This window comes from Pelobates fuscus, chromosome 12 (genome assembly GCF_036172605.1).
Source record: "Pelobates fuscus isolate aPelFus1 chromosome 12, aPelFus1.pri, whole genome shotgun sequence".
In the NCBI taxonomy this organism is placed as follows: Eukaryota; Metazoa; Chordata; class Amphibia; order Anura; family Pelobatidae; genus Pelobates; species Pelobates fuscus.
The window spans coordinates 68,826,830-68,853,792 of NC_086328.1; the positions used below are offsets into that span (position 1 = coordinate 68,826,830).

A 26,963-nucleotide genomic window follows, 5' to 3' on the forward strand; every position below is an offset into this window, starting at 1 on the left:
TATATTTAATTATTATTATTAGGTTTTTGTTGTCCCCCTCCCTGCTTGTTGCCTTGCCAGGGAGGGGGGATATGTTAATCCCTGGTGGTCCAGTGGCATTAGCTTAGCTGTGGGAGGGGGGACAGCAAGCGTTTACTCACCTCCCAGCAGCTCCTCCAGCTCCCCAGTGTAAATCTCGCGAGACCCGCGACCGTCAGAGCTGGCCACGAGTCTCGCGAGATTTACACTGGGGAGCTGGAGGAGCTGCTGGGAGGTGAGTAAACGCTTGCTGCCCGCCCCCACCAGGACCGCCGGGCTTGTAATGAGCTTGGCGGTCCTGGGAGGTATTATCGGCAATATCGGTATCCCTATTGGCCGATACCGATATTGCCGAAAATACCGAATATCGGCCGATTATATCGGTAAAACCGATAATCGGTCGATCCCTACTCGCAAGGACCTCGCGATCACATGGCCCTGGGGGGCCGAAGAGGACGGAGGGGGACTCCCTGGGCTCCCAGGTAAGTCCCCCATACCGCGATCGCCGGCGTGGGATCGCCGGCGACCGGGTAAGTACATAAGACGGCAGGACGTTCTATGCCGCCCTGCGGATTTTAGAGCCATCTAAATAAGGACGGCATAGAACGTCCTGCGGTCTTAAGGGGTTAAATACTCTTTGTATTTTACTTTGTTTATTCACTATTATTTTTATTTGTAAACATAAAATGTTTTTATTAAATTTAACAAATAATTGTGTTGCATGTCCTGTCCTCAGCAGCTAAAAGGAGTTTATCCACCTTCACAACTTTCATCAAAATAAAGTGGTTATGGTGCCAGGAAGTCCCTGGTGCTGACTCTCCTTTCACGAATGGTTTAACCCCAAAATCCATGTCCTTCTGTTTGCAAATTATTTTTAAAATGGAAGATTATCGCTGCCACTGATTGGCTGAGAGCAATCAGCTGACTCGTCCAATCAATGGCTTCCCATTTACAAAAAAAGCTTGAGAAATATACACAAATTTCTCAAGCTGTTTTGTGAATGAGAAACAACTGATTGTCCGAGAGCGTCAGCTAACCACTCTCAGCCAATGTGAAACTTTTCATCAAGTGGATAGATAGGGGGCAGAAAGAGCCAGCACTGGAACACAGGGTTAGGGTTTAAGTTGTTCATGAATTGTTTAACCCCTAAAGTTAGGTCAATACCAGGGACCTCTTGGTACCATAAACAACTTAATTTCAATGAAGTTATTATGGTGCCCTGAGTGTTCCTTTAAGAAGAATAACGTGAAAATCTGCAAATAACCCAAAATCTTTATAAATACTCACATCAGTGACCATTATAAGAGAGGCTCAACTGACATCATAGTCTAGTGTGTATCCTTGGTGTCTATAGTAGGTGCTTGTTATCAGTATGGTGCATGATGTCGCCTATATTTGAACCCTTTATACATTTAAAATTACTGTATTTGATCTCCTAAACATGTAGTGCAACCAGTTTAACACATTTAACCCTGAGATAAAACTTTTTACAATTCTTTTCAAAGGCATTTTATCCTTTGCTGAAAGAATCAGCAGATGCTCGTTCACAGGAGCCATTGAGTTGCAAGAAAGCAGCAGTGGTGAACATTTCTTCTGTGCTGGGATCAATTGAAATAACTTCTGTTACATATGACCCAGCCAAGCAAGTAGTCTCTTACAGAATCAGTAAGGTATAAAAGGAAAAGTGTATGTTTGCAAAAATGTTAAAAGATGGGCAATGTGGTTAAAAATGTTATTCAATGCTTAGTGTAAAAAAAAATATGTCACAGGGCACTGGGAGTAAGGTACCCACTGTAAATACTCACTGGGATGCCCAACATCCTGCACACGCCTTGTGGGAGGGTTTTTGGACATGTGCAAAGCAGGGAAGTCACCACTGTTAAAATAACCTCCAGATTTCTCCTCAATGGGAGAGTCACTCGTCCCCTTCCCCTAAATCAACCCTGACTGCCCCAGATCACACTGCTCAGATGTTTTGTGAGCTTTTAAAGTTACCAGTCATTATTGTCTACAGTTTCTGCATATCCATGTATCGACCCCTGCCTGTCTTTGACTTTGAACCTATGTTGTTTGAACTGACCTCTTGCCTACCTAACCATTTGGATTTCCCTCCTATTTGGCGCATTAGAAATAAAGATACATTTTCCTATTAACATGACCGTTCTCCTTGCAAGTTCATGCTTATTGAGCCCATTCACCACAAACTGATAAATTCTAGATATATCTAGTGGAATTAAATGAAAGCCATTTACCCTGGAATTTCACCCTGATCTGTATTCTTCTACTTAAGGATGATAAAGTGGGTAATATAGATTGTGCTGATAAAGAGGATTACAAGATAAAAAAAAAAAAAAAAAACTCACAAATTAACCATGATTTATGGGGGGAGGGGGGAACTCCACCATTTGCTTGTTCCTTAGTTAAGTTAAAATGTTGAACTTTTCCAAACACCATAATCACAACAGAGCTATGTAGTGCTTATGATGCAATTTTAAGTACCTGGGGTTTGCCAGGCACCACTCCATGCACCCCTGGACTTTGCAGTCCTGCTGTGTTTGGCTCAGGCAGAGAGCTTTCTGCTGTAGCGGAGGCGGAAAAAAGCACCCAGCGGATCCCATTTTAGAAGTCAAACCGTTCTAAAACATTTTAACTACTAAAAATGTGGGGTGCCAGGACCTTTTTGGCACTAAAACCACTGCATTAAATATGTTCCTTTAAGGAATGAGAAAGGTAAAGGCCTATGCATTACTACTCTAACAGTGTAATTCATTATTCTAATTGTGACCGCTTAGAAAAGGATGGTCATTCAGTTACGAAGAATTGAAAATCGTAATTACACTGTAACATCTTCCGCTAAAAGTAAATGTTGTGGCTAGATTTTATGGACCTATTTTAATCTTCAATGGTATTATTTTTTTGTGGAAGGACTGTTAACTTCCATTTTATATAATTGTAGGCTGCGTTGAACATGTTGACAAAATGTCAAGCTGAAGGTTACAGAACTGATGGTATTCTGTGCACAGCAGTTCACCCAGGATGGGTTAAAACTGACATGGGAACAGAAAGAGTGAGTTGGTCATTTTTACTAATTTTGCACACAAATTGTTATGTATGTATGTTTTTTTTTTTTTTTTTTTTTTTCTTCAGTAAAGCTATATTATACCTTTTTTGAGATTATGATACTTAAATACATAGAGTTTAACCCCTTAAGAACACATGACATGTGTGACATGTCATGATTCCCTTTTATTCCAGAAGTTTGGTCATTAAGGGTCTAAAGATGATTATCTTTGTATATATGACTTTGTACACTGTTCAGCCACAACATTAAAACCAATGACAGACGTAGTTAATAACATTGGTTATATTGTTACAATAGCACCTGTCAAGCGATGGGATATATTGGGTAGCAAGTAAACAGCCAGTTCTTGAATTTCATATGTTGGAAGCAGGAAAAATTGACAAGTGAAAAGATACGAGTGACTTTGACAAGGGCCAAATAGTGATGGACGACTGGGCCACATCATCTCTAAAACATCAAGTCTTGTTGGGTGTATGCAGTGGTTAGTACCTAGCAAAGGTGGTGCAAGGAAGGAAAACTGATGAGCCTGGTTTCAGGATCATGGGCACCCAAAGCTCAATGATGTCAGTGAGAAGCGAAGGCTAGCCAGTCTGGTTTGATTACACACAAGAGCTTCTGTAGATCAAATTCCTGAAAAACTTGCTGGTCATGATAGAAAGGTGGTAGAACACACAGTGCATCACAGTTTGCGTATGGGGCAGTGTAGCCACAAACCGCTCAGTGTGAAAATGATTAACTCTGTGCACCGCCGAAAGCTCCTTCAGTAGAGACATGAGCTTCAAAAGTAGACCACGGAGTAATGGAAGAAGGTTGCGTGGTATGATTAATCACATTTTCTTTTAGATCAGGTGGATGGCCATATGCGTGTTCGGCGTTTTCCTGGGGAAGATATGGCAGCAAGATGCACTATGGGAAGATGGCAGGCGGACGGAGGCAGTGTTATGCTCTTGGCAATGTTCCACTGGGAAACCTTGGGCAACTACAAAATGGTGAAACACTAGGTTCCAAAAAGTGGTTAATGTTATATACAGCATAAAAAAAAAGTATCAATTAGTGTACCGGGGAAGCTAAGGGAGGGCTAAGGCTAAAATCAGGAAATGTGTATCTAATCTGGCTTTGAGTTGTGCCAAAGAAATACTAACTGAAATAGGGGATAGCAGATAAGGGTGATTGGATCTCAGAGTACAGTGGCAATGGTGGAAACTGGTACTAATATTGCAGGGAGCAATCATATGGCCAAAGGTAACAAGGTACTAGTGCTGTATGTTTCTCCATTTGTACACCCTTGTTACAAGGTAAATTTTAGGTACACTTGTTAAATTTTAACCTGTAAACATCTACAGCAAATTAAGATAAATGCAGTGATTGTATATTTTGCATGGTTTTTGACCCAAAGGAGACTATAAATAGGGTCAGCTAGCCAATACCTTGGCTGTTTTAGGGAAAACAACAGCCTACTATCAGTACGGGACAGAAAATGAATACCTGCCATAAAGCATCTCTCAGTTCCTGTGCTAAGTCAACAACTTAGATCTTATCCCTTATCTGCTATCTCTTATTTTGTCTATTTCAGTTAGTGTATCTGAGGCACAACTCAATAAAGCCTAATTAGATACACATTTACCTGATTTTAGTCTGAGCCCTCCCTTAGCTTCTCCGGCACACTATTTGATACTTTATATCCTGCTGTATACAACATTTACCAGTTTTCGGAACCTAGTGTTCCACCATTAGTTGTCTAATCTTCAGGGTTCATACCCAGGATAGACTGGTACTATCCTCTCAGATTCTTTTTCACCGGACCTGGTGACCGAGTGAAAAAGCTGTTTAGTTTATTGTGAACCTTGGGTCCTGGTATTCATGTGGATGTACACATACCACCTACCTAGAGATTGTTGCAGACCACATATCCCATTCATTGCAATGATGTCATTCTCTGATGTCTGTGGCCCCTTTCAGCAAGATAATACACCCTGCTGAACTTTAAGAAATGTTCAAAAATGCTTTGAGGAACATGGAAAAAAGGTGTTGCCTTGCCTCCAAATTTCCCAGATCTCAATCTAATTGCGCACCTGTGGGATGTGCTGGAACAACAAATCCAATCCATGATCCAATTTTGTTTTTTAATTTTTCTCTTTATTCATTTTATATTTTTCTTTGATAGGAGTTCCAAAATAATATATGGTATGGTATATGGGCTTCCAAATTTTTGCAACACAAGAATGCATACAATAATGAGATAAGCCTTGTTCCTTCTTTTACCCATCCAACTGGCCCTTTGTGATGTAAAAATCTCTCTTGTTTCTATTTGTAATGTAGATGTAGAATTTTTACCTCACTAAGAACTATTCTTTTGGAGAGCAGTATATCCAATAAGGTTTGTTTGAAACATTTTCCTCCAGTTGTCAAGTAACCAGATGCATCCTGCTATCCCTAGGGATTTAGTAACACTTAGATACTTCGTAAAATTGGTCAGTGGCTTCATCCATAATGACTGGACTGCAGACCTGTTATTGACATTCAAACTATTCAATTATACTGCTAAAGAACTAACTAATCACAATAGGTTCCTTAGTATCAACTGTCACCAGGGGTGATAAGAGTGTCTTCATTCTCTATGATTCGCTGTCCTGATTGAACTATTTTAGGTACATTTGTTAGATTTTAACTGGTAAATTAAGATAAATACAGTGATTGTATATTTTGCATGGTTTATTGTTGATTGTATGTAAGGTAAAGTTTTCTAAAATTTAAAATATTTAATTTTTTTATTTTTGTTTTACAGGCATTGCTCACCACGGAAGAAAGTGCAAATGGAATTTTGAAAGTCCTTGGCTCTCTCACTGAGAAAGAAAATGGGATTCTAATGGCATGGGATGGAAAGGTCATCCCTTGGTGAACAGAGCCATTATTAAAATATTCAACTTTGTTGTATCTATCTCTGCTCTAAATATATCACAGACATTCCACAACATTTCATTGCTGAATAGCAATGAAGATAAGGATACTGTGGTGGGGGGTGGTGTGTTAATGATTCTCAGCCTTACATGTTAGAAAATAGTAATCTATATTTACTCTACCTCTTTAATCATTGACATAATGATTTACTAACCTGTTTGGGCCTAGTGAAATTTTAATCTTTTGCTTACTGGTCCTCCTGCAGTTCATTTTTGACTATTTGTGAAATCCAATGTAAAAAATAATCTTCTATTTATTCCTAGTGGGATACGGGACTGGTATACCAGTTTTATCTATCTTTATAGTTTTTAAATTTCTCTCTGTGTCTATGACAAGGACATATTTTAACATAAAAATCATGCAAATTGGTTAACTCTGCAGTGCTGAATGCATGATACATGAATACAGCACTATTGGGAAAAACTATTTCGGAGTTGGTTTGTTGAAACCAAGAACATCTGAGGCATTATGGGGATGCAAAGTTGTCCTGAACTTGAAACTTATGTGACATTAAAGGTACACTGTAGGCACTGCGTCTGCTTTATCGTATTAAACTGGTTTTAGTGTCTGGAGGTTCCCTGGTACCATCATTTCATTCATCAATAAACATTTTTTTTTATATTTTTATGGTTTAAGCAGGGGTTTCCAATTAATTTTTCCAGTGGAACTCTTTGACATAGTGTATCAACATTGCGAGTCAAGGTGTGTGTATCTGTGTTTGTATGTGCCAGTGTGTATATCTCTGTCAATGTTTGTGTGTGTGTGTATGTATCTGGCATACAGATACACACACTGGCACACAGATACACACACAGTATATATATATGTATGTATCTGTCTGTGTGTTTCTGTGTGTCAAAGTGTGTGTGTTTGTGTGTGTCAAGGTGTGTGAATCTGACACAGATACACACTGACACAGATATACACACCTTGACAAACAGTGTGTATCTGTGTGTATGTATGTATCTTTGTGTCAAGATGTGTGTATCTGTGTCAAATTGTGTGCATCTGTGTTTGTATGTGTGTGTGTATATATGTATCTGACACTCAGATACACATACACACACTATAATGCACTCAGTGACAAATACACACAGTGACATACACACACTTGCACCTACAGATACACAAAGTGGCACATACACACATTGACACACACAGTGTCAGATGCACACACTAATACACTCAGATACACAGACACTGACACACACACACATAGGCACATACAAATACACTGATATACACTGGCACATACACACACACACACACACTCATATACACACAGTGACACATACACAAACCTTGGCACACAGATACACACACTGACAAACATACTCTTTGCCAGACACACACATACACACTCATACACTCACTGACAAGCACATATAAACTCTCACGGACAAAAACACATACTCTCTAAAACACACACAAACTCCCTAACAGACACACATACAATTTATGTATTTTTTTAAATGTTACTCCACCCAGCCTCCCTATCTTTGGCATGGAGTCTCTATGTCCCTGTGATCCAGTGGGGCTGCTGGGCTGAGTGTACGGTCCCTGGGGTCCAGTGGGGCTGCTGAGCGGCTGGCGTGTGGTCCAGTGGAACTGCTGAGCAGTTGTCGTGCGTGCGGCGAGGGAGCAGTGATCTCCCTGCTCAGCTCCCTCGTGTGCCTCTTAGTGGAGCCGGAGTGATGTCATATTCCGGCTCCGGCATCACTGATGTGCTCGCAAGGGAACTGAGCAGGAAGATCACTGCGGCCAGCGGCCATTTTGTTTTCAGAAATTTTGGCGGAACCTCATTGGGAAACACTCTTTAACCCCTTAAGGACCAAACTTCTGGAATAAAAGGGAATCATGACGTGTCAGACACGTCATGTGTCCTTAAGGGGTTAAAAGGAACACTATAGGGTCAGGAACACAAATGTGTTCCTGACCCTATAGTGTTAAAACCACCCTCTTGACCCCCTCTTGCCTCCCTAAATATAGTAACATCTTACTTGTATTCAAGTCTGGAGCTGCTGGCTCTGCCTCTGACATCATCAGAGATGGTGGTGTGATAAGCTTTTCAACTAAAGCATATATAAAAAATCTTTTAATGGGCAATTGAAAGTTGTAACAAACCAAAACTGTCAGCAACACTTTTTTTTTTTTTTTTTTCCTAACTGACGTAAATGATAAGCAGTGGCTAAAATATCTTAAGCCTAATTGAGCTTACAGAGCCGTGGCTAAAACAATTCAAACCTAATTGAGCTTGCTGAGCTGATTGAGCCAGTACAATCAACTAACAAAAAATAAGGGCAGGACGAAGAAGTTTAAATACTAAAAAAAAAAATATATATATATTAAGGAGTGATATGATATAATAATATCGATTTTGTTACTCAACCGTTATATTTATTGGAACGGGCCGACATATTTCCATAAGTTGAAAAAAAGAAAGCGGACAGAAAGTAAGGGAAAAAAAAAAAAAAAAAACTTCGAGAAGGTGTTTGCAATCAGCTGCCATACTGTGGGATATTACTTGGACATATTTTCACGAATTTAAACAAAATGCTGAGATTCAAAATACATAATTAAATAAATAACTAAATAAACTAAATAAAGCCAGAAAACTAAGGGAAGGAAAAGGAAAGAAAAGAAGAAAAAAAAAAAGAAACAGAGAAACTAAAGATTAAGAAAACAGGTACTGACACTTGTTATCAACAGATTGATTCCACAAGCTGGCTTAAGCTGGAGGGAAAAAAGGGAAAATAAACGACAAGCATCGACTTTAATGCAGGAAAGAAAAATAATAAAAAAAAGGGAAAGCAAAATGACAACTAGAAAAACCAATATGGAGAAAAAGAAAGAAAACAAGCAAGTACATCTAACAGAAAAAAGAATGTCAGGTTTTTTCTCGACTCCCTCCAAAGACACACAAGACCGTAAAAGCGAAAATGAAATAAACTCAGTGAATATTTCCAATACTAATACGGACCTTCCAATGACCCAAGGACCACCATCAGTTTCTGATTTAACGAAAGACAACCTACAAGACCAGCTCAAATCATTTTTAGAGGCCCAATTCCATATGCTAAAACAAGATATGCTAAAAAGTCTTGAAGACATTAAACAAGATACTAACAGAATTGCTACATCAGTGCAAGCTTTGGAAAAAATAATTGCAATACATGACAGCCAATTAGGCACAGTTAAACAAACAGTGCAGTCTCTGACGAATAAAACCGTAATTTTGGAACAAAAAATAGCAACGCTAGAGGACAGATCAAGACAACTTAACTTAAGACTCAGAGGCATACCTGAAGATATAACAATGGAGAAACTAAAAGTATATCTATGCAGCCTATTTAAAGAAGTCTCCCCTGAGTTAACTGACTATCAAATAGAAAAATTCCACCGGATCCGAAAACCCAATACAATTGCAGCTCATCTTCCAAGGGATGTTATAGTGAGTTTCTGTTCACTTTCAGCCAAAAACAATTTGATCAAGGCCAGACGCATTAATCCCCTAGAAAACTCTGCTTATAAAGACATATACTTTTTGCAAGACCTATCTTATGTCACTCGAACCTGGAGAAAGTCTTTCTCGAATCTTACGGATTTTTTGAGGAAAAATGATATTAGATTTCAATGGAATACTCCGGCCTCTTTGAAATTTTTTTGGAGACAAGAGAGACTTTCTTTTACAGATGCAGACGAAGCAAAGAGTTGGTTAGCAACAATTAATATATGAATACAACAAGATTGCAAAAACTGAAGGACTTTTTTTTTTTTCTGTTTGTTTGTTAATAAGTAGAAGAATTTACTCTTAAGTCTATGAAATATGTAATTTACAAATAATAACTCAATATAAGAATATGTTCTTCAACAAGGTCATAAGTAAAGCTCATATAAGTGATAATAGGAAAATAACTGCTTAGCAATTACGACCTAGGAAATAAGTAGATGTGGTTAAAGAGGACAATAAGTCATTATAAATACTTGCACGTATATTAGCTAGGAAAAATATTTTGTTAATGTGTGTATTTAGGTTAATAATAGAAGAATTCACTTATAGTTAACGATATATGTAATAAATCACAAATAATAGTACAAAGAAAAGGAGAAGGTATAATAATGATAAATACTTGCACGTCTATTAGTAAAAATATGTCACAAAGGGGTTCATTAAGGTCAATAATAGAAAACTTCACTTACAATCGATTATTTAATTAATTTTCAAATAATATTATAAAGAAAATGAGATGGCTCAATAAGGACAAACTTGGAAGACACTTATATATATATATATATATATATATAATTTTTTTTTTTTTCTCACACTTGAGTTAGAATAGCTGTCCAGATAATACACAAAGGGAAGGGAAGGGGGAAAGGAGAAAGGAAGAAAAGGGAAAGAGAAAAGAGAAATAAAAGGGAAAAAAAGATATATGGAACTAATATGACAGATCACTTTTGATAAAAAGGTTGTTAGAAATATTCTTCTTTTTTCACTATTTTCACACTTATATATATTACAGATCAATTGTATTCAATTTTTTATTAGGGCTTTCTACTTTATGTTCATAATAGAGGAATATGCCAAAAAAAAAGGAAAGATAAAGAGAAATGTGCGATAAAGATACATGCTGAACATTGAGATGGGGTTCTTAAGACATATTTATATTTTAATGCATATAGGCTAAAAGAACTGGAGGTGTGTTTTTTTTTTTGTTTTTTTTAATATAGTTTAAGGGGTTCTATTAGGTAGTATCACCTCAATCCGGACAGACCTACTTAGTGTCCTTTATTTGGACACAGTAATAGACGGACTCCCCATTTGGTGAGTTAAAAGTCTATGTGCTTAAGGAGGACATCCTCCTATAATTTTAAATATATGTTTTTTTGTTATATGTATGTTTGTGCAGTAAGGGAGGGAAACAGGGAAGACTATTATGTCGAGAGGGAAGGAAAAATGCCGGAGAAATCTTAATGTTAAGAATGTTAACTCTTAATGTCCAAGGTATGAATACAACAACAAAAAGGTCCTTAATATATAAATATTTAGTCACTGAACATATAGACTTGGGATTTCTACAAGAAACCCATTGGAGGCAATCAGACAAACAAACGTGGGGTGGTAAAAAATTTCCGCTTATCATACAAGCCTCAAACAAACATAAAAAAAAATGTGGAGTAGCTTTGGTGAAAAATTAAAAGTTGAAATAATCCATCAGCCACAAGATGTGGATGGTAGATTCTTGATAGTGGTATGCAAAATTAACTCTAAGATATTTACACTCTGCAATGTCTATCTCCCAAATTATTCACCAGCTTCTTATTTAAGATCTATTCTAGAAAAAATAGAAGAAAATAAAAAGTAGGAAATTTAATACTGGCTGGAGATTTTAATGCGGTCATCGACCCACAAATGGACAAGAAAACAATGAAAGGTGTTAAAATAAATAAAATGGTAGTCAAACAGGCTAAATCCCTAAAAAATATCAAAGATGAATTCAACCTGTTTGATATCTGGAGAATTCACAATTTTAACCTGAGAGACTATACTCATTTCTCCAAAGTTCATTTCTCTTATTCAAGGTTGGATATGATTTGGATAGATCCAAACTTATTGAAAAAATCCAAAAAGTATATATAAAAGAAACTATTTGGACAGACCATAATGGTGTAATATGTGAAATAGATATTGGAAAAAATTTAAAAGAGCCATATAGTTGGCGTCTAAATGACAGTTTGCTTGGCACTGAATTGAATAAAAAACTTATGAAAACAAATATAAATAATTACTTCAAAGAAAACAGCACAGAAGATATTGACCCACCCACTTTGTGGTGCGCCTTCAAGGCAGTAATAAGAGGCCATTTCATTAAACTCCAAAGCCAAATCGATAAAAATATTAACTTATCTTATCTCCATTGTCAGTTAGGGAAGTTGACTCAAAATAATAAACAAAATCCAACAGTTGAAAATTCTGAGAAAATATCAGTAATAAAAGATAAAATCAACCAAAAATTAATGGAAAGAACGGTTAAAAGCTTAGATAGATTAAAATTAAAATATTATTCTAAGGGTAACAGAGCTGATAAATTGTTATCACAAAAACTTAGAAAACAAAAGGGACTAAATAAAGTGGATAAACTAATAAACAATGGAATAACCATAGTAACCCCTAAGGAAATAGGTCAACAGTTTAATGATTTCTATAGTAAGCTATATAACATACCTCAAACTATGATGGTTGAAGATATTAAAAACTATTTAGGACAAATAAATAAGTTTCAGCTAACACAATTACAAAATGAAGCAATAAACAAAGATATAACAATAGATGAAATAATGAAGGCTATAAATTATTTGGAAGAGTCTAAAACCCCAGGTCCAGATGGATTCAGTAATTTATTTTATAAAACATTCAAAGAATTAATTTGCCCTTATATGACCAATACTTTTAACAGTGCAGCTAAAAGAGGTTTCTTTCCAACAGAGATGTTAAAAGCCAACATCTTACCAATTCTAAAACAAGACAAAAATCCTACTGATGTTAAGAACTATCGTTCAATATCCCTGATAGACGTTTGTACCAAACTATACGCCTCAGTGTTGGCTGCTAGAGTGAAAAAACTCTTACCATTGATCATACATCGAGATCAAATAGGATACGTTCCAGGGAGAAATTCGTATACTAATATCAGGAAAATTATCAACATCTTGGACGATGCCAAAAGAAACAAAGTTCCAGTATTGGCTCTGTCGATTGATGCTGAAAAAGCATTCGACAGAGTCAACTGGACCTATTTAGATGCGGTACTGTCGCATTACGGTCTTGATGGCTGGATCAAAAAAGCCATCATGGCCCTATATGCAAACCCATTAGCTCGCACTAAAGGACCAAATATTACTGCCCCATGGTTCCATTTGAAAAATGGTACATGACAGGGGTGTCCACTCTCACCATTACTGTATCTACTCTCTATTGAACCATTAGCTGAGAAAATCGGAAATAATAAAAAGATCAATGGCTATAAAATACTAGATGTTGAACAGAAATTAAGTCTATATGCGGATGATATTTTAATTACCATAATTAACCCGGATATTTCATTGGACTTTCTAATGTTAGAAATCGATAGTTACAGTAAAATATCCAATTACAAATTAAATATAAACAAAACTATGATTCTGGATATCAATTTGGATAAGCAAATTAAAGATAAAATTAAGGATAAATATAAATTCTCATGGGTCGAAAACAACATGAATTATTTGGGTGTTAAATTGACAAGAGATGTAAATAAAATTATGGAGACAAATTTTTTTAGATTCATTATTAAATCTTAATAAATGGTTAAAAAACCGACGAAATATAGAAATATCTTTTTGGGGAAGAATAAACGTAATTAACTCATATGTCATTCCAAAATGGAACTATATGTTCCAAATGTTGCCATTATACATTTCTAACCAATGGTTGGAAATGATTCAGAAAAGTTTCACCCAATATATTTGGAAAGGTAAAAAACCAAGGTTGAGCCAGTTAGTATTAACACAAAAATTAACCAGAGGAGGTTTAGCTTATCCTTTAATATTAAATAACTATAGAGCAGCTGTAATTCTACATATTTATAGGATGCAAGTAGAAGAGAATAAAAATGAAGGTTGGTATAAAATAGAACTAATAGCAGGAGAAGTTCCTAGTCTGGACTGTTTAATTTGGAATACTACCAAATCCCTCCATAAAAAAGATTATTCCAATATAATTCTAACACATTTAATGAATAGTTGGTTTTAAATAAAAAAAAATCTTAAAAATAGAAAATAAATTCCCATGCCATCAAAAACTTGATTTTGTTGAACAACAAGTTGCAGACATAAATCTCAAAAATTGGAAACAAGTTGGAATTTTGCGATTGTCCCAACTACTTCTAGAAGACAAAATTAAAACTTTTGCACAATTAATTCAGGAATATAATGTACCATCAAAAGAACTGTTTAATTTTTTAAGAATCAAAAGTTATCTGATGTCACATCTAATAGCATCAAAAACTAGTTTGAAGAATGCGTTAAATACACTATTCAATACAGATAAGATAAACAAACCACTCTCAAAAGCTCTGGTAATAAGCAAAATGTGTAACAAAGAAAAAACTCCAACAGCTATAGCAGTTTGGGAAAAAGAATTGAATATAGAGATAAATATAAAGCAATGGGGATCTTCTTTGACTGAAGTCTCGAAGGGTATACACTCGTTGAATCTACTGGAAACCCACTTCAAGGTTTTAAATAGATGGTACTTAGTACCAGATAAATTAAATAAAATGTACCCTACAATAAACCATCTATGCTGGAGATGTGGTATAGATATAGGTACCTTTAAGCACATTTGGTGGGAGTGCAGTAAATTGAATAATTTGTGGTTTAACATTCAAAAGTTTGTGTCGGTAGATTTAAACCTTGAGCTGAGACTCTCTCCAGAGATAGTTTTGCTCCATCTAAATTGGCCGGTAATGGCGTACGATCTGAAAATTACTCTTATCCATCTTTTTTTAGCAGCAAAAATTGTAATTGCAAGAGGTTGGAAAAATGATAAGGATGTTTCCTGGGATCAAGTCAAAGCCCAGCTAAAGTTTCAGATAAAAATGGAACTGTTGTTGAGCAAACAAAAACCAAGTAAAAAAAACAACAGTATGGATGAAATGCTGGGAGTGGAGTAATAAATAAATAGAGTTTTTTTTTTTTCTTTTTCTTTTTTCTTCTCCTTTTAGTACACAGGTCAAAAACTAACCTCTATGCAAATTTATAAATAAACTGGGTTCGACTCTTTATACCTTGGACAATATAAGACATAAGATATACATCTCCACTTGACATGTTTCTTCCTTCCTCCCTTTGCTGCTCTGTTTTGTCTATATAAATATATATATATATATGTATGTTAAAGTAGTGTCCCTGTTTAATAGAAGTGTTCAGAGTAACTTTTTATGGATGCATTTTTCAAATGGAAGCAATGCTTTACCTTTTGTATGTAATTTGTAGTTTTGTCGAAAGTAAAAGAAAAAAGGTAAAACCTTTTAATAAAGATTATTTTAAAAAAAAGAATAACATGGCCTCTATATACAGAGTAACCTGGCTTCCCTCTATATACCGTGTAAACATGGCTCCCTCTATATACAGAGTAATATGGCTCCCTCTATATACAGTGTAAACATGGCTCCCCTCTATATACAGAGTAACATGGCTTCCCTCTATATACCGTGTAAACATGGCTCCCTCTATATACAGAATAACATGGCTCCCTCTATATACAGAGTAACATGGCTCCCTCTATATACAGAGTAACATGGCTTCCCTCTATATACCGTGTAGACATGGCTCCCTCTATATACAGTGTAAACATGGCTCCTCTCTATATACAGAGTAACATGGCTTTCCTCTATATACCGTGTAAACATGGCTCCCTCTATATACAGAGTAACATGGCTCCCTCTATATACAGAGTAACATGGCTCCCTCTATATACAGAGTAACATGGCTCCCTCTATATACAGTGTAAACATGGCTCCCCTCTATATACAGAGTAACATGGCTCCCTCTATATACAGTGTAAACATGGCTCCTCTCTATATACAGAGTAACATGGCTCCCCTCTATACAGGGGCGTACCTGAAGCTTTTGGCACCCGGGGCGGATCCTTTATTTGGCACCCCCCTCCCCAACTTTGAAATGTAAAAAACAACTGCAATTTTTTAAAATGTATGTGTATGCAGTGTGTGTATAGTGTATGAAGTGTATGCAGTGTGTGCATAGAGTGTGCAGTGTGTGCATAGTGTATGCAGTGTGTGTATAGTGTGTGCATAGTGTATGCAGTGTGTGTATAGTGTGTATGCAGTGTGTGTAGTGCATGTAGTGTGTGCAGTGTGTATGTAGTGTGTGTATATTGTGTGCAGTGTGTACTGTGTGTGTATAGTGTGTGCATAGTGTATGCAGTGTGTGCATAGTGTGTACAGTGTGTGTATAGTGTGTATAGTGTGGGTGTATAGTGTGTATATAGTGTGTGCAGTGTGTATATAGTGTGTGCAGTGTGTGTATAGTGTGTATGCAGTGTGTGTGTATAGTGTGTGCAGTGTTAGTATAGTGTATGCAGTGTGTGTATAGTGCAGGGGTAGGCAACCTTTTGGTAGTGCTGTGCCAAAATAAAACTTTGACGTCCCTTGGTGTGCCGGCAATAAATTCAATGAGGAATGCATGGTTAAGAAAGTTTAATATTTTATTAATGATGACAACAAATAAAGAAGGTCTGTTTTAAGAGAACAACTAATCATATTGATTTGTCTTTTGCTTTTTAATGTAATTTCTAATTACATTTACACGTGCTGAAAATATTTTTAGAACGTAATAACAAAGAACATACAACAGCATTTTTTTATTTTTTACAGGACAAACTTAGTGAGATCCCTGTCCTTGCTTTTCCTTGCTTAGTTCCTCTATGTCAGGAACATACTGCGTAACTTTAAGCTTCACACAGGCTTCTGAATGAGCAGTTGTGAGACGGCTTCGATGCGGATTCAAAATGATCTTCATGTGTGAAAAGATTTGCTCACATATATATGTTGACCCAAAGGCCGAAAGCAACGCAAGTGCAATTTTCTTTAACCTCCCTGGCGGTATGATTATGTCAGGAATTTTGTACCAAAAGCGGTACCATTTTTTTGCATTTGAATTACCCGCCCAGTTCCGCCTCCATGTCAGGCATGTCAATCAAATTTTAATTAATCAAATCACATAATTACGTTAAAAGATTATTTAAATATACATGTAGAATTTTAATATATATGCATTTATAGGTATTTAAATTCTACGTGTATACTAATGTAATTTTTTATGTAATTATATGTATTTATCTCTATATATATATTTGCGGTTATTTGTATTTTATATATATATATATAGATATATATAGAATGTCATTCTAAGTGTATTTTGTTACCGATATATATATATTAATAACAAAATACAGTTAGAATGAAATTACATATGCATATATAATTTATATTAAATTTTGTTTCAATATTTTATTTATTTATTTTATTATTTTATTTATTTATTATTTTAACCCCTTAAGGACACATGACATGTCTGACACGTCATGATTCCCTTTTATTCCAAGTTTGGTCCTTAAGGGGTTAAGGACCAAACTTCTGGAATAAAAGGGAATCATGACGTGTCACACACGTCATGTGTCCTTAAGGGGTTAATTATACGTATTTATATATATATGTACATCTATTATATATATAATATATATACATATTATATATATGTAACGTCATTCTAAGTGTATTTTAATATTAATATATATACTTATATTAATATTAAAATACACTTTGTATGACGTTACATATATATAATATGTATATATATTATTATATAATATATATACATATTATATATATATAAAAATATATTTAATTTATTTTTACACTTGTCTTTTATTTATTTTTTTATACTTCCCACCAGCAGGGGGACTGTCTGATATTTCAAACAGTCCCCCTGCTGGCAGATCCACAGCCAGCTATAGAGGGCCATGTGATCGCTCTTTGAGAGCGATCACATGGCCCCCGGGGGCCTGATTTGCCGTGGGAGGGCTGCCTGGGCTGTGAGGCAGTCCTCCCGAAGCGGATCGCGGCGGAGGTAAGTACATCTTATCTACCCCGAGCGTGACTCGGGGTTACCGCTTCTGGCAGCGAAAATTAACCCCGAGTCACGCTCGGGAATACCGCTAGGGAGGTTAAGCAGATGAATTTTTCAGGTAGACTGGTCCAACATTGCACAATGGCAGCTGATCTATCTGTGCAATTTCCCTCCAGAGTTTTCCGCAGTTCTTCAAATTTTGTTCTCCATAATTCTGATGCCTTCAATTCAATAAAAAAAAATTGAACAGAAAAATAAGATGAATCAAGAGGCGCAGTAAGGAATATTAAAGGAGGTGTAAATGTCCCATTTTGTCAGAAATTACTAGTACAGTGTACATGCCACAGACAGGCCTGTAGAGTTCAGCCCCAGTCTAATAACACCAGAAAATAACAAATGACACAGCGACATAATGGGCTTCAATAAGAGGGTAAATAAGTACAAAGATACTCTTTCCTTTTTTATTTTTTATAATTCTTTATTTTTGTTGTGAATGAGATTACATTTCAACTTTTATTGCCACAACAGCGAGAAGTAAAACACATACAAGGCATATAATGAAACGATTGTATGCCATTTTTATATACTGCACTATTTGCAGTAACAGGCCAGGTTTACATGTCTGTGTCTGTTTCAGTAGTAGTGGATGAGCAATCAAAAATAGACATGTAATGACAATTAGATCTAGAAAATAGTGGTACACCCAGAAGGCCTCAGCCATAGGCATTAGGTGTGGGATCGCTGCTGCTGGGGCCACTGATTCCAGGCAAGCTGCCAGCTTCTCCCAAAAGGCGTCCGAGCCGGTTCAGCCGATCCTGCATATCCCATTTCCCACTGCCTGGGTCAGAAGCCACCGTGTCATTTTAGTTGCCACATGGTGTTGGCTTTGTGGTGGTGTCGTGTGCTCCTAGCTCACTGAGGAGGGAGGACAGGGCACAAGCTGGTGTTTGGCTTAGCACAGGCTGCTCCAGGTGGGAGATTGGCCGCCCCTCCCTTCCATGCTTCACACCAGGCCGCAATATGCTCGGAGCCCCCTCCAGGACTGTCAGCCACAATCACAGCTTGTCGCCAGTAGTCGGGTAAGCCCAGGTTAGAGCTACTGCAATATTGATTTAGAGCGTGGCAGGGCCCAGCAGGGTCCCCAAAAACAACCATGACTACTTAAATGTATTTAAGTGGTCATGTTACCTGGAGTCCGTGGGTGCCAGGATCCACGTCACTAACATTTAGCAGTGCAGGTTGGTCCCCAGTAACCCGGCCTCCAATGATGATGCAGAGGAGACAGAACTATGCTTCCACCTGAAGCCATACCAGAGATTAGGAGAGTGATTGACTGAGAGTGCTTAGTTGACAGTTTATCACAGGTCTCAAACTATGTACGGAGTGTATTAATGTATTCAGTGGCGTATTTTGGATTTGTGCTGCCCAAGGCATGATGAACTTGGGAACCCTCTAATTTAAATTTGCCCCACCTTTCCTGTTAAAGACTAACTCACATTTTGACTGACACACACACACACACACACTCACTGAATTGAAATTTTAATTGAATTGACACAATCTGACAGACACACAATAACTCGGACACACACTGACAGAAGCGCACATGCACTGACAGACACGCACACTCACACATTCATTGACAGACACGTATAATCACTCAGACACACATACAGACATACACAAACTCACTCACAGACACACACACCCATCCACCCACATTCACTGACCCTCACACACATTCACTTACAGGCACACACACTCACACATTCATTGACAGACTGACACAAACTCACTGACAGACACAAACTTACACACACACACACTCACACACTGAAAGATATAAATACACACACTCAAAGACCCACACTGACAGACACACAAACTTACTGACAGACAGACACACATATATTCACTGACAAACACATACACACACATTTTTCCCCCAACACTCACAAATTTTTGCTATTTCTTTTAAAAAAAATAAAAAATCTACCCAGCCTCATTACTGTTGAGAAAGCTGGGTGGATAATTTACCTGTGGTCCAGTGGGGCTCATGGGAGGGCAGGCAGATGGGCTTGCAGGCAGGCAGGCTCGCAAAGTAGGCAGCGGGGGAGCTTGCTTGCATGCCACTTAGTGATGCCGGCAGCTGAAATATGATGTTGTATTTCAGCTCGGAGCAACACTAAGCGGCGCGCGAGGGAGCAGAGCAGTAAGAGCTCACAGATCAGTGATCCCGTGCCGCCCACATGGAAAACAACTAGCTGTCCACCCCACGGGGGCCCAAAACTGGCTAACCGGTCAGCTCTTGGGCCCCCATAAAACAAGGCTAACAAGGCATGGGCATTTGGAGCTGTGTTTTGGAAAGTGCCGCCCAACGCAAATACCTTGTTAGCCTCACGGTAAATGCATCGCTGAATGTATTATAGAGCCCCACAGCAATAAAATGCGCGTGTATGTAAGGAGAAGTGTATCACACAGCTCAACTGCAAAAACAATCACAATAATATGAACGTAATAAATGCAGTGTATGAACATATCACAGAGCCCTCAGAGATACAACTCACATCAAAGTGAGTGCATAATTTCATCACAGAGCTCCGCAGCAATAAAAATCAGTTATGTGGTTCAGAGTGCATCAGTGTTCTACTACTGTGTGTGGGATGTCTGTGTATTGTACGGCTGATTGTGATGTGTGTGTGTGTGTGTGTGGAGGAGGGTAGCTGTTGTGCATATGGTTGGCTGAGTGTGATTTGTGTGTGTGTGAGTGGTGGAGTGTAATGTGACACATTGTAGTCGAGTTTACTGGTCACACTTCATGTCTGATCTCTCCTAGTCTCTCACATTGCAGGAATGGCTCCAAGAGCTTGCAATCTAACTCAAGCTAGTATTTCTGTTTGTATTTTTTACATAATTAGGAAATGCTCACTTGACTTAGATTGCAAGCTTTTGGGGGCTATTCCCTTAAGCCTTTACATATAGAAACCAGGGCACCCAGGGAATGGACTGTACAGCTTACAATCTAACACAAGTTAACATTTATGTGATATATATATATATGAGTATAATAAAACTTTTGTATCACATTAAAGTTAATTTGAGTTAGATTGACAGCTCTTGGGGACCATCCCTGTATGCCCTGATGAGGATTTATTTGTAACATAAATAATGTGGCACTGGCACCAGGTAAATTAAGGCAATTTACCTGATAGTATTCAGGGTCAGGGACTGACAGGCAAACAGTGAAATAGTAGTAGCAGACACAAGGGACAAGGCAATCTCTGATTTTGTGACACAGTCAGGAGCAGAAGTGATTCCTGTGATCACTACTGCTTCTGATTGGCTCCCATAAACAATAAGCCCCACACAGATTTGCTGTAGACCTGTAAATAAATCATCCAGTCTGAGGATGCTGCTGACAGAGTAGGACAGGAGGCGGGGCTGAAGCTTGGTCTGGAGGCGGGGCTGAGGATGCTGCTGACAGAGTAGGAGGCGGGACTGAAGACTAGGCAGGAGGCGGGGCTAATCACTAGGCAGGAGGCAGGGCTGAGGATGCTGCTGACAGAGTGGGAGGGCTGGAGGCGAGGCACAGATCATTGGAGCTGAGGTAAGAGTGGCGGAACTCCAGATCGCAAGTTCTTGTGATGCTGGAAGTTCCGCCGCCGCGCAAGTTCCCTTCCGGTTTCCCTCAGTGTAGATCGGTCGGCAGCCTCGCGTGCCGGTCAAATGCACCCCGCGTGCCACGAGTGGCACGCGTGCCAGAGGTTGCCGACCCCTGGTATAGTGTATGCAGTGTGTGTAGAGTGTGTATTGTGTATAGTGTTTGCAGTGTGTGTATAGAGTGTGCAGTGTGTGCATAGTGTATGCAGTGTGTGTATAGTGTGTAGTGCATGTAGTGTGTGCAGTGCGTGCATAGTATGTGCAGTGTGTATAGTGTGTGCAGTGTGTATGCAGTGTGTGTATAGTGTGTGCATAGTGTATGCAGTGTGTGTGTGCAGTGCGTGCATAGTATGTGCAGTGTGTATAGTGTGTGCAGTGTGTATGCAGTGTGTTTATATTGTGTGCAGTGTGTATGCAGTGTGTGTAGTGTGTGTATAGTGTGTGCATAGTGTATGCAGTGTGTGTATAGTGTGTATGCAGTGCGTGTAGTGCATGTTTAGTGTGTAGTGTGTGTATAGTGTGTGCAGTGTGTATAGTGTGTGCAGTGCGTGTAGTGTGTATATAGTGTGTGTAGTGTGTGTGTATAGTGTGTGCACCGTGTATGCAGTGTGTGTGTATAGTGTGTATGCAGTGTGTGTAGTGCATGTAGTGTGTGTAGTGCATGTAGTGTGTGCAGTGTGTGTATAGAGTGTGCAGTGTGTGCATAGTGTATGCAGTGTGTATAGTGTGTGTGCATAGTGTATGCAGTGTGTGTATAGTGTGTGTGCATAGTGTGTATGCAGTGTGTGTAGTGCATGTAGTGTGTGTATAGTGTGTGCAGTGTGTATAGTGTTTGCAGTGTGTATGCAGTGTGTGTAGTGTATGTATATTGTGTATAGTGTGTGCATAGTGTGTGCATAGTGTGTGTATAGTGTGTACAGTGTGTGTATATTGTGTGTATAGTGTTGTGGACATGAAAAGTAAATCCGATTTTCTTTTATAGTAAAATGTCTATTTACTCATAGTTTTGATCAGCATTTATAACTTCATAATGTGATTTATTTAGTTTAGCTAAAATGGCCGCTAGGGCCAGGGAGTTTTCCCTTAGTCATCGAAATAACACTTGCACTAACAAGATGGCGCTGGAATCTGGGGGAGACTCACAAGATGCCAGTGACATCACACCCGGTAGGACGAGCAATGAATCAACCACTTAACCCCTAACCAATAATTGATGCATAAATCAATGTTATCTCTGACAATGCTTATGATGTTTTTCATTAACCTGAAACTTGTGTCCGGTGTGAATTACTTCAGGGAGCGTGCACGCACTGTTTCTTAATTTGGCCAGGGGCAGATACACAAAATAATCAATTTATTGATTGATTTCCATTACATTTGGCGCCCAACGTGGGGCTTCGGATTGGCCATTTCGGAGGGCTGGAAACCAACGGACCGGAGCGAACCTCTGGAAAGTGGGACAACCGGAGCCTGATCACCTCCAAATACAGCCGTTGCCTGTATTCTCCTGTTTTGTGTCGGTCTGTCTCCGTGTTCACTTCCGGCTTCCAGAAGGCTACAAGACAGGTAAATTCTTATCCGGTGCCTCTTTTAATGAACCTGTCAATTGTCTATCTCCCTCCTGAGTGCTTGTGGGTATGCGTGTAACGGCCGGTGTATGTGTTTTGCTCTTAATAATTTTAGCTTGACTGCCTAGCGGGCAGGGGACGCTATAGCCAGTGAAGGGCTGGGGGCCACCCGAGTTAGAGGGTTGGGTTATTGATAGCAGCGCTGGGGACCACCTGAGCAAGAGGGTTGCTCCTGATAGCTGGTGAAGGGCTAGGGACCACCTGAGCAAGAAGGTTGGGTTATTATTGACAGCCGGAGAAGGGCTGTGGACCACCCGGGATAAGGAGAGTTGGGAAGATTACGAGCAGCCAGTGAAGGGTTGGGACCACCTAGTGTAGGGTGGGGTTATTACAGTTGATCTGGTAAAAAGGAGAGACTGGGATTGTCATTATTGTGGTTTACTGTTTAATGATCAATGTCTTAATATGTACATGGCCATATTGCTCTCTGTTATTTTGTGGATCCTGTTTAATTGTTGTTACAGTGTGGCTACCCTTGGTGTGTGCGTGTGTGTTGTGTGGCTTGTTTTGGATTCTGGAGTTCACCCTCATCTCTATGTGTGTGATTTTTGTAAGTGTCTCCTACTTAGTCTCGCCACGTTTATCTTTTCCTTTATGCTCTATCTTTCCTGTGATTGCTGCCAAGAGCTGTGTTAGTCACCCACGCTCGCTCCGGTCCGTGGCCACCATCTCGGGTGAGCGTACCCTCGTGACTAGTCTACGTTTAGGGAAGACGCACAGGACTCGAGTCCTTGTGGCAGTCGAGCACTGTAGACTTTCCTTCTTCTTCTTCTCCCTTCCACTGTCACTATCACGTGGCGCTCTTTGTTTGATAAAGATGGGGCAGGATCATGCTAGACCTGCTAAGGGATTTTTGGCTTGTGATATTGTGAAAGAAAGGGCGGGGGAGGAGGCAATGCTGAAAGTAAAGAAAATAGCCAAAGTTTGTGGTTCTCAAATGTCACCTATCGGTAGATTGGAGAAAGTTACTTGTCGATAAGGAGGGTCTGTTGTTAGATAATGGATTGACGAAGGCTGTAGAAGCCTGGTATAGGGTTGCAAGGGGACTCAAACGGGAAGGTTGGACAGAGGAAGAACTAGAATTTGAGGGGCAAACGATTTATGTATATCATCGAAATGTATGTAATGACGATGCATCCCTCACTACCCCACGGCCACCGCCCTATGATGGCGCCCAGAGTGTGCTGAGCGGTTCTCGCCAGCTTCCCCAGCTAATGCCCAGACTCCACCCCCCAGTATTGTAGGACATGCCCCAACTCCCCTATGTCCCGTAATTGGAGCCGATGGGGCTTACTATTACCCTGTGCCGATTCATTATTTTTCCCATGCCCCCCTCTACAGTCGCATTTCCAGGTTCCCGACCCAGTTTTGTCATCGCCCTATCCCAAGACCTCCCCGGATGTCCCTACGCCCTCACCGCTCCCTTGTCCGCCACCTCTCCCGATATCTCCGCCTATTCCTATTGTTCCTCCGTCCATCCCTCCCTCTCCTATCCCTGATCCCATCCCATTCCCTTCTGATACTTCTATTCCACCTTCTTCTTCTTCTTCTTTCTCTCCCTCGTTGCTCCCACCTGCCCCTCCCCTTACTAACATCTCGTCACTCCTCAACGCTATTTCTGCTGCTCTCAGTCATCCCACTAACCACACCCCTTTACCCATTGACGCTTCGCCTACTCCCGATCCCCCCCCTAATTCTCTTAACATCCCTCCCTCTGATCTATCATCCCTCCTCATCGCTCTCTCCTCCTCAACCCATCTTACTACTCCTACCCCTCCCACTACACCTTCTGACGTCCTCCCTAATTCCTCCCCTTCCGATTTACCATCCCTCCTCGCTGTCGTCTCCTCCTTAACCCATCCTACTACTCCTACTCCTCCTACTACACCTTCAGACGCTCTTCCTAATTCTCCCACCGACCTACCATCCCTTCTAGCTGCTCTCTCCACTCTAACCCGCCCCCTTGCTGCTGACGCCCCTACTACTCCTACTCTGTTACCTCTCCCACCTCATGTGCCTACCTTAGCACTCTCCGATCCATTGTTTACCCTTGCCTCAGCCCTGTCTGCCTGGTTTCCACACCCGACTCAACCTGTGTCTGCCCCCAACCATCCAACTTCCCTCACCCCATGTTCTCCCGATGCAGGACCCAGCTATCCACTTATGGCAGTCGGCTCGGATGAGTCCGCGGCCTCGGGACCACCCCATGCTGTGGGTGTTTCCCCGGCGGCCTCAGGTTACCACCCCACCACATCACAGATGATTACTCCCCGTAATATTGCAACTGATCTCCCCCCGGCCGGGCCCTCAGCTACGCGAGCCCCGGCTTCCCTTGATGTAGCTTCATACCACGATCTCCCGAACGTACCCGAAGATGATAACACACACGGGCATAGCTTGTTCCGCTCTCGAGATCACAGACCTTTACAGAGACAAACTGTCTCTGGAGTGCACCTTCAGGTACTCCCTTCTACTGAGGGGGCTCCACCGATGTATGTCACGTTCAATCCTTCACAAGCAGCCACTCTGGTCACTTCCCTCCCTTACCCTGAAAAACAACCTATGCCCTTCTACCGTAGAATGGCTCAGATACGTAAAACATATTCCGCAGCCTGGCGGGACCTTTACAGTTTGTGTGAAATTAAAGCTGGTGATGCCTATTGTCCGATTATGGCTAGGAGTTTTAATGATGCAACTCTTACCACTGACATGGACTTCCAGTCAGGTATTACATTCTGTGAACAACTCCGTACATGGGCCCAAGATAAGCTAGCTGACCAAGCCGCCTGTATTAACGATATTGTTCAGGATAAACTCGAGTCTGTAGAGAAGTATCATTCCCGCCTCACCCAAACTTTCTATGATCTTGGTTTTAGTGTCTACAACAAAGCACATACTCAGATGTTGTCTGCTGCCTTTGTGGCCGGTTTAAGGGAGACAATACGTAAAGGCTTAGTCCTTTCTCGCCCTGAATATAGAATAATTCCCCATGACACACTTTTGCTGTAAGCCAAGGGTCTAGAGTCAGTGTCACAGCCTGTGCAGAGAAGGAATAACCCTCTGATGCTTGCTGCACCAGCCCCAGTTGCAGATCTGACCGCACTCCCCCCTCCCCCGGTTTACCCCATGCAACAGCACCAGCCCATGAATCCCACTCGGGGCCGCATCCAGACCGCAGCTAGAACTTGCTATAATTGCCACCAGACTGGCCACTTTCGCAGGGATTGCCCTCATCCCAGGTTGAACAGGCCACAACTTCCCCGGTATTCCAACTCTTCTGCTGCTGCCTATGGATATTTCCCTCCAGGGTATTTTCAACCGCCACCACCTCCACCTGTTCCATATTTCCCTCCACCTGAGTATTCCCAGGCTCCTCCCCCACCCCCTCCGGACGCCCGAGCTCATCCTCCGGCTCCTGCTGAGAGGTATGATGCTGATGACTGCCAGGAGGAGCGCCCCGTACTCATACAGAGCCTTGCTGCGCACCCGGCTCCCCAGACTAGCCTTCCCACTACTTCCACACGCCGATACACTGGTCCTGACCAGGCTCATTTAGATTTATTGCAATAGGTAACCGGCAAGCCTGTGTCTGATACCCCTGTTATGGCAGTGTCTACAGGGGATGGGGGGGGGGGGGGGCACTTGCTACAGTTGTCCTACCCGTTGAGGGACACCCTACTACCTTTTTAGTTGACACAGGTGCAGCCCACAGTGTCCTTAGGGAACAAGACCTGCCAGACCCGTCCTGTCTGTCAGACACCGATGTATCCTGTGTAGGTGTTGACGGCACGCCCCGTAGTAACCCATTAACTAAGCTTCTGCGCGTAGGTTCAGACATACTCTCTCGATTTGTAGTTTCTTCCACATGTCCCATTAACCTCTTGGGAGTAGATGTTTTATCCCGCCTTCAGGCTTCCATTACATTC

The 26,963-nt window shown here is 40.2% G+C and overlaps 1 protein-coding gene across 1 annotated transcript in view; it reads left to right on the top strand.

Moving 5' to 3' along the window:
- Positions 1-6,038, top strand: part of LOC134578665 (C-signal-like) — a 114,808-nt gene extending 108,770 nt beyond the window's left edge. The window contains exons 4-6 of the mRNA XM_063437649.1: positions 1,524-1,688; positions 2,975-3,085; positions 5,886-6,038. Of these exons, the coding sequence (XP_063293719.1) occupies positions 1,524-1,688; positions 2,975-3,085; positions 5,886-5,999 (390 nt within the window). The 3' untranslated portion in view covers positions 6,000-6,038. The remainder of the gene's footprint in view (positions 1-1,523; positions 1,689-2,974; positions 3,086-5,885) is intronic.
- Positions 6,039-26,963: the final 20,925 nt, after the last annotated feature.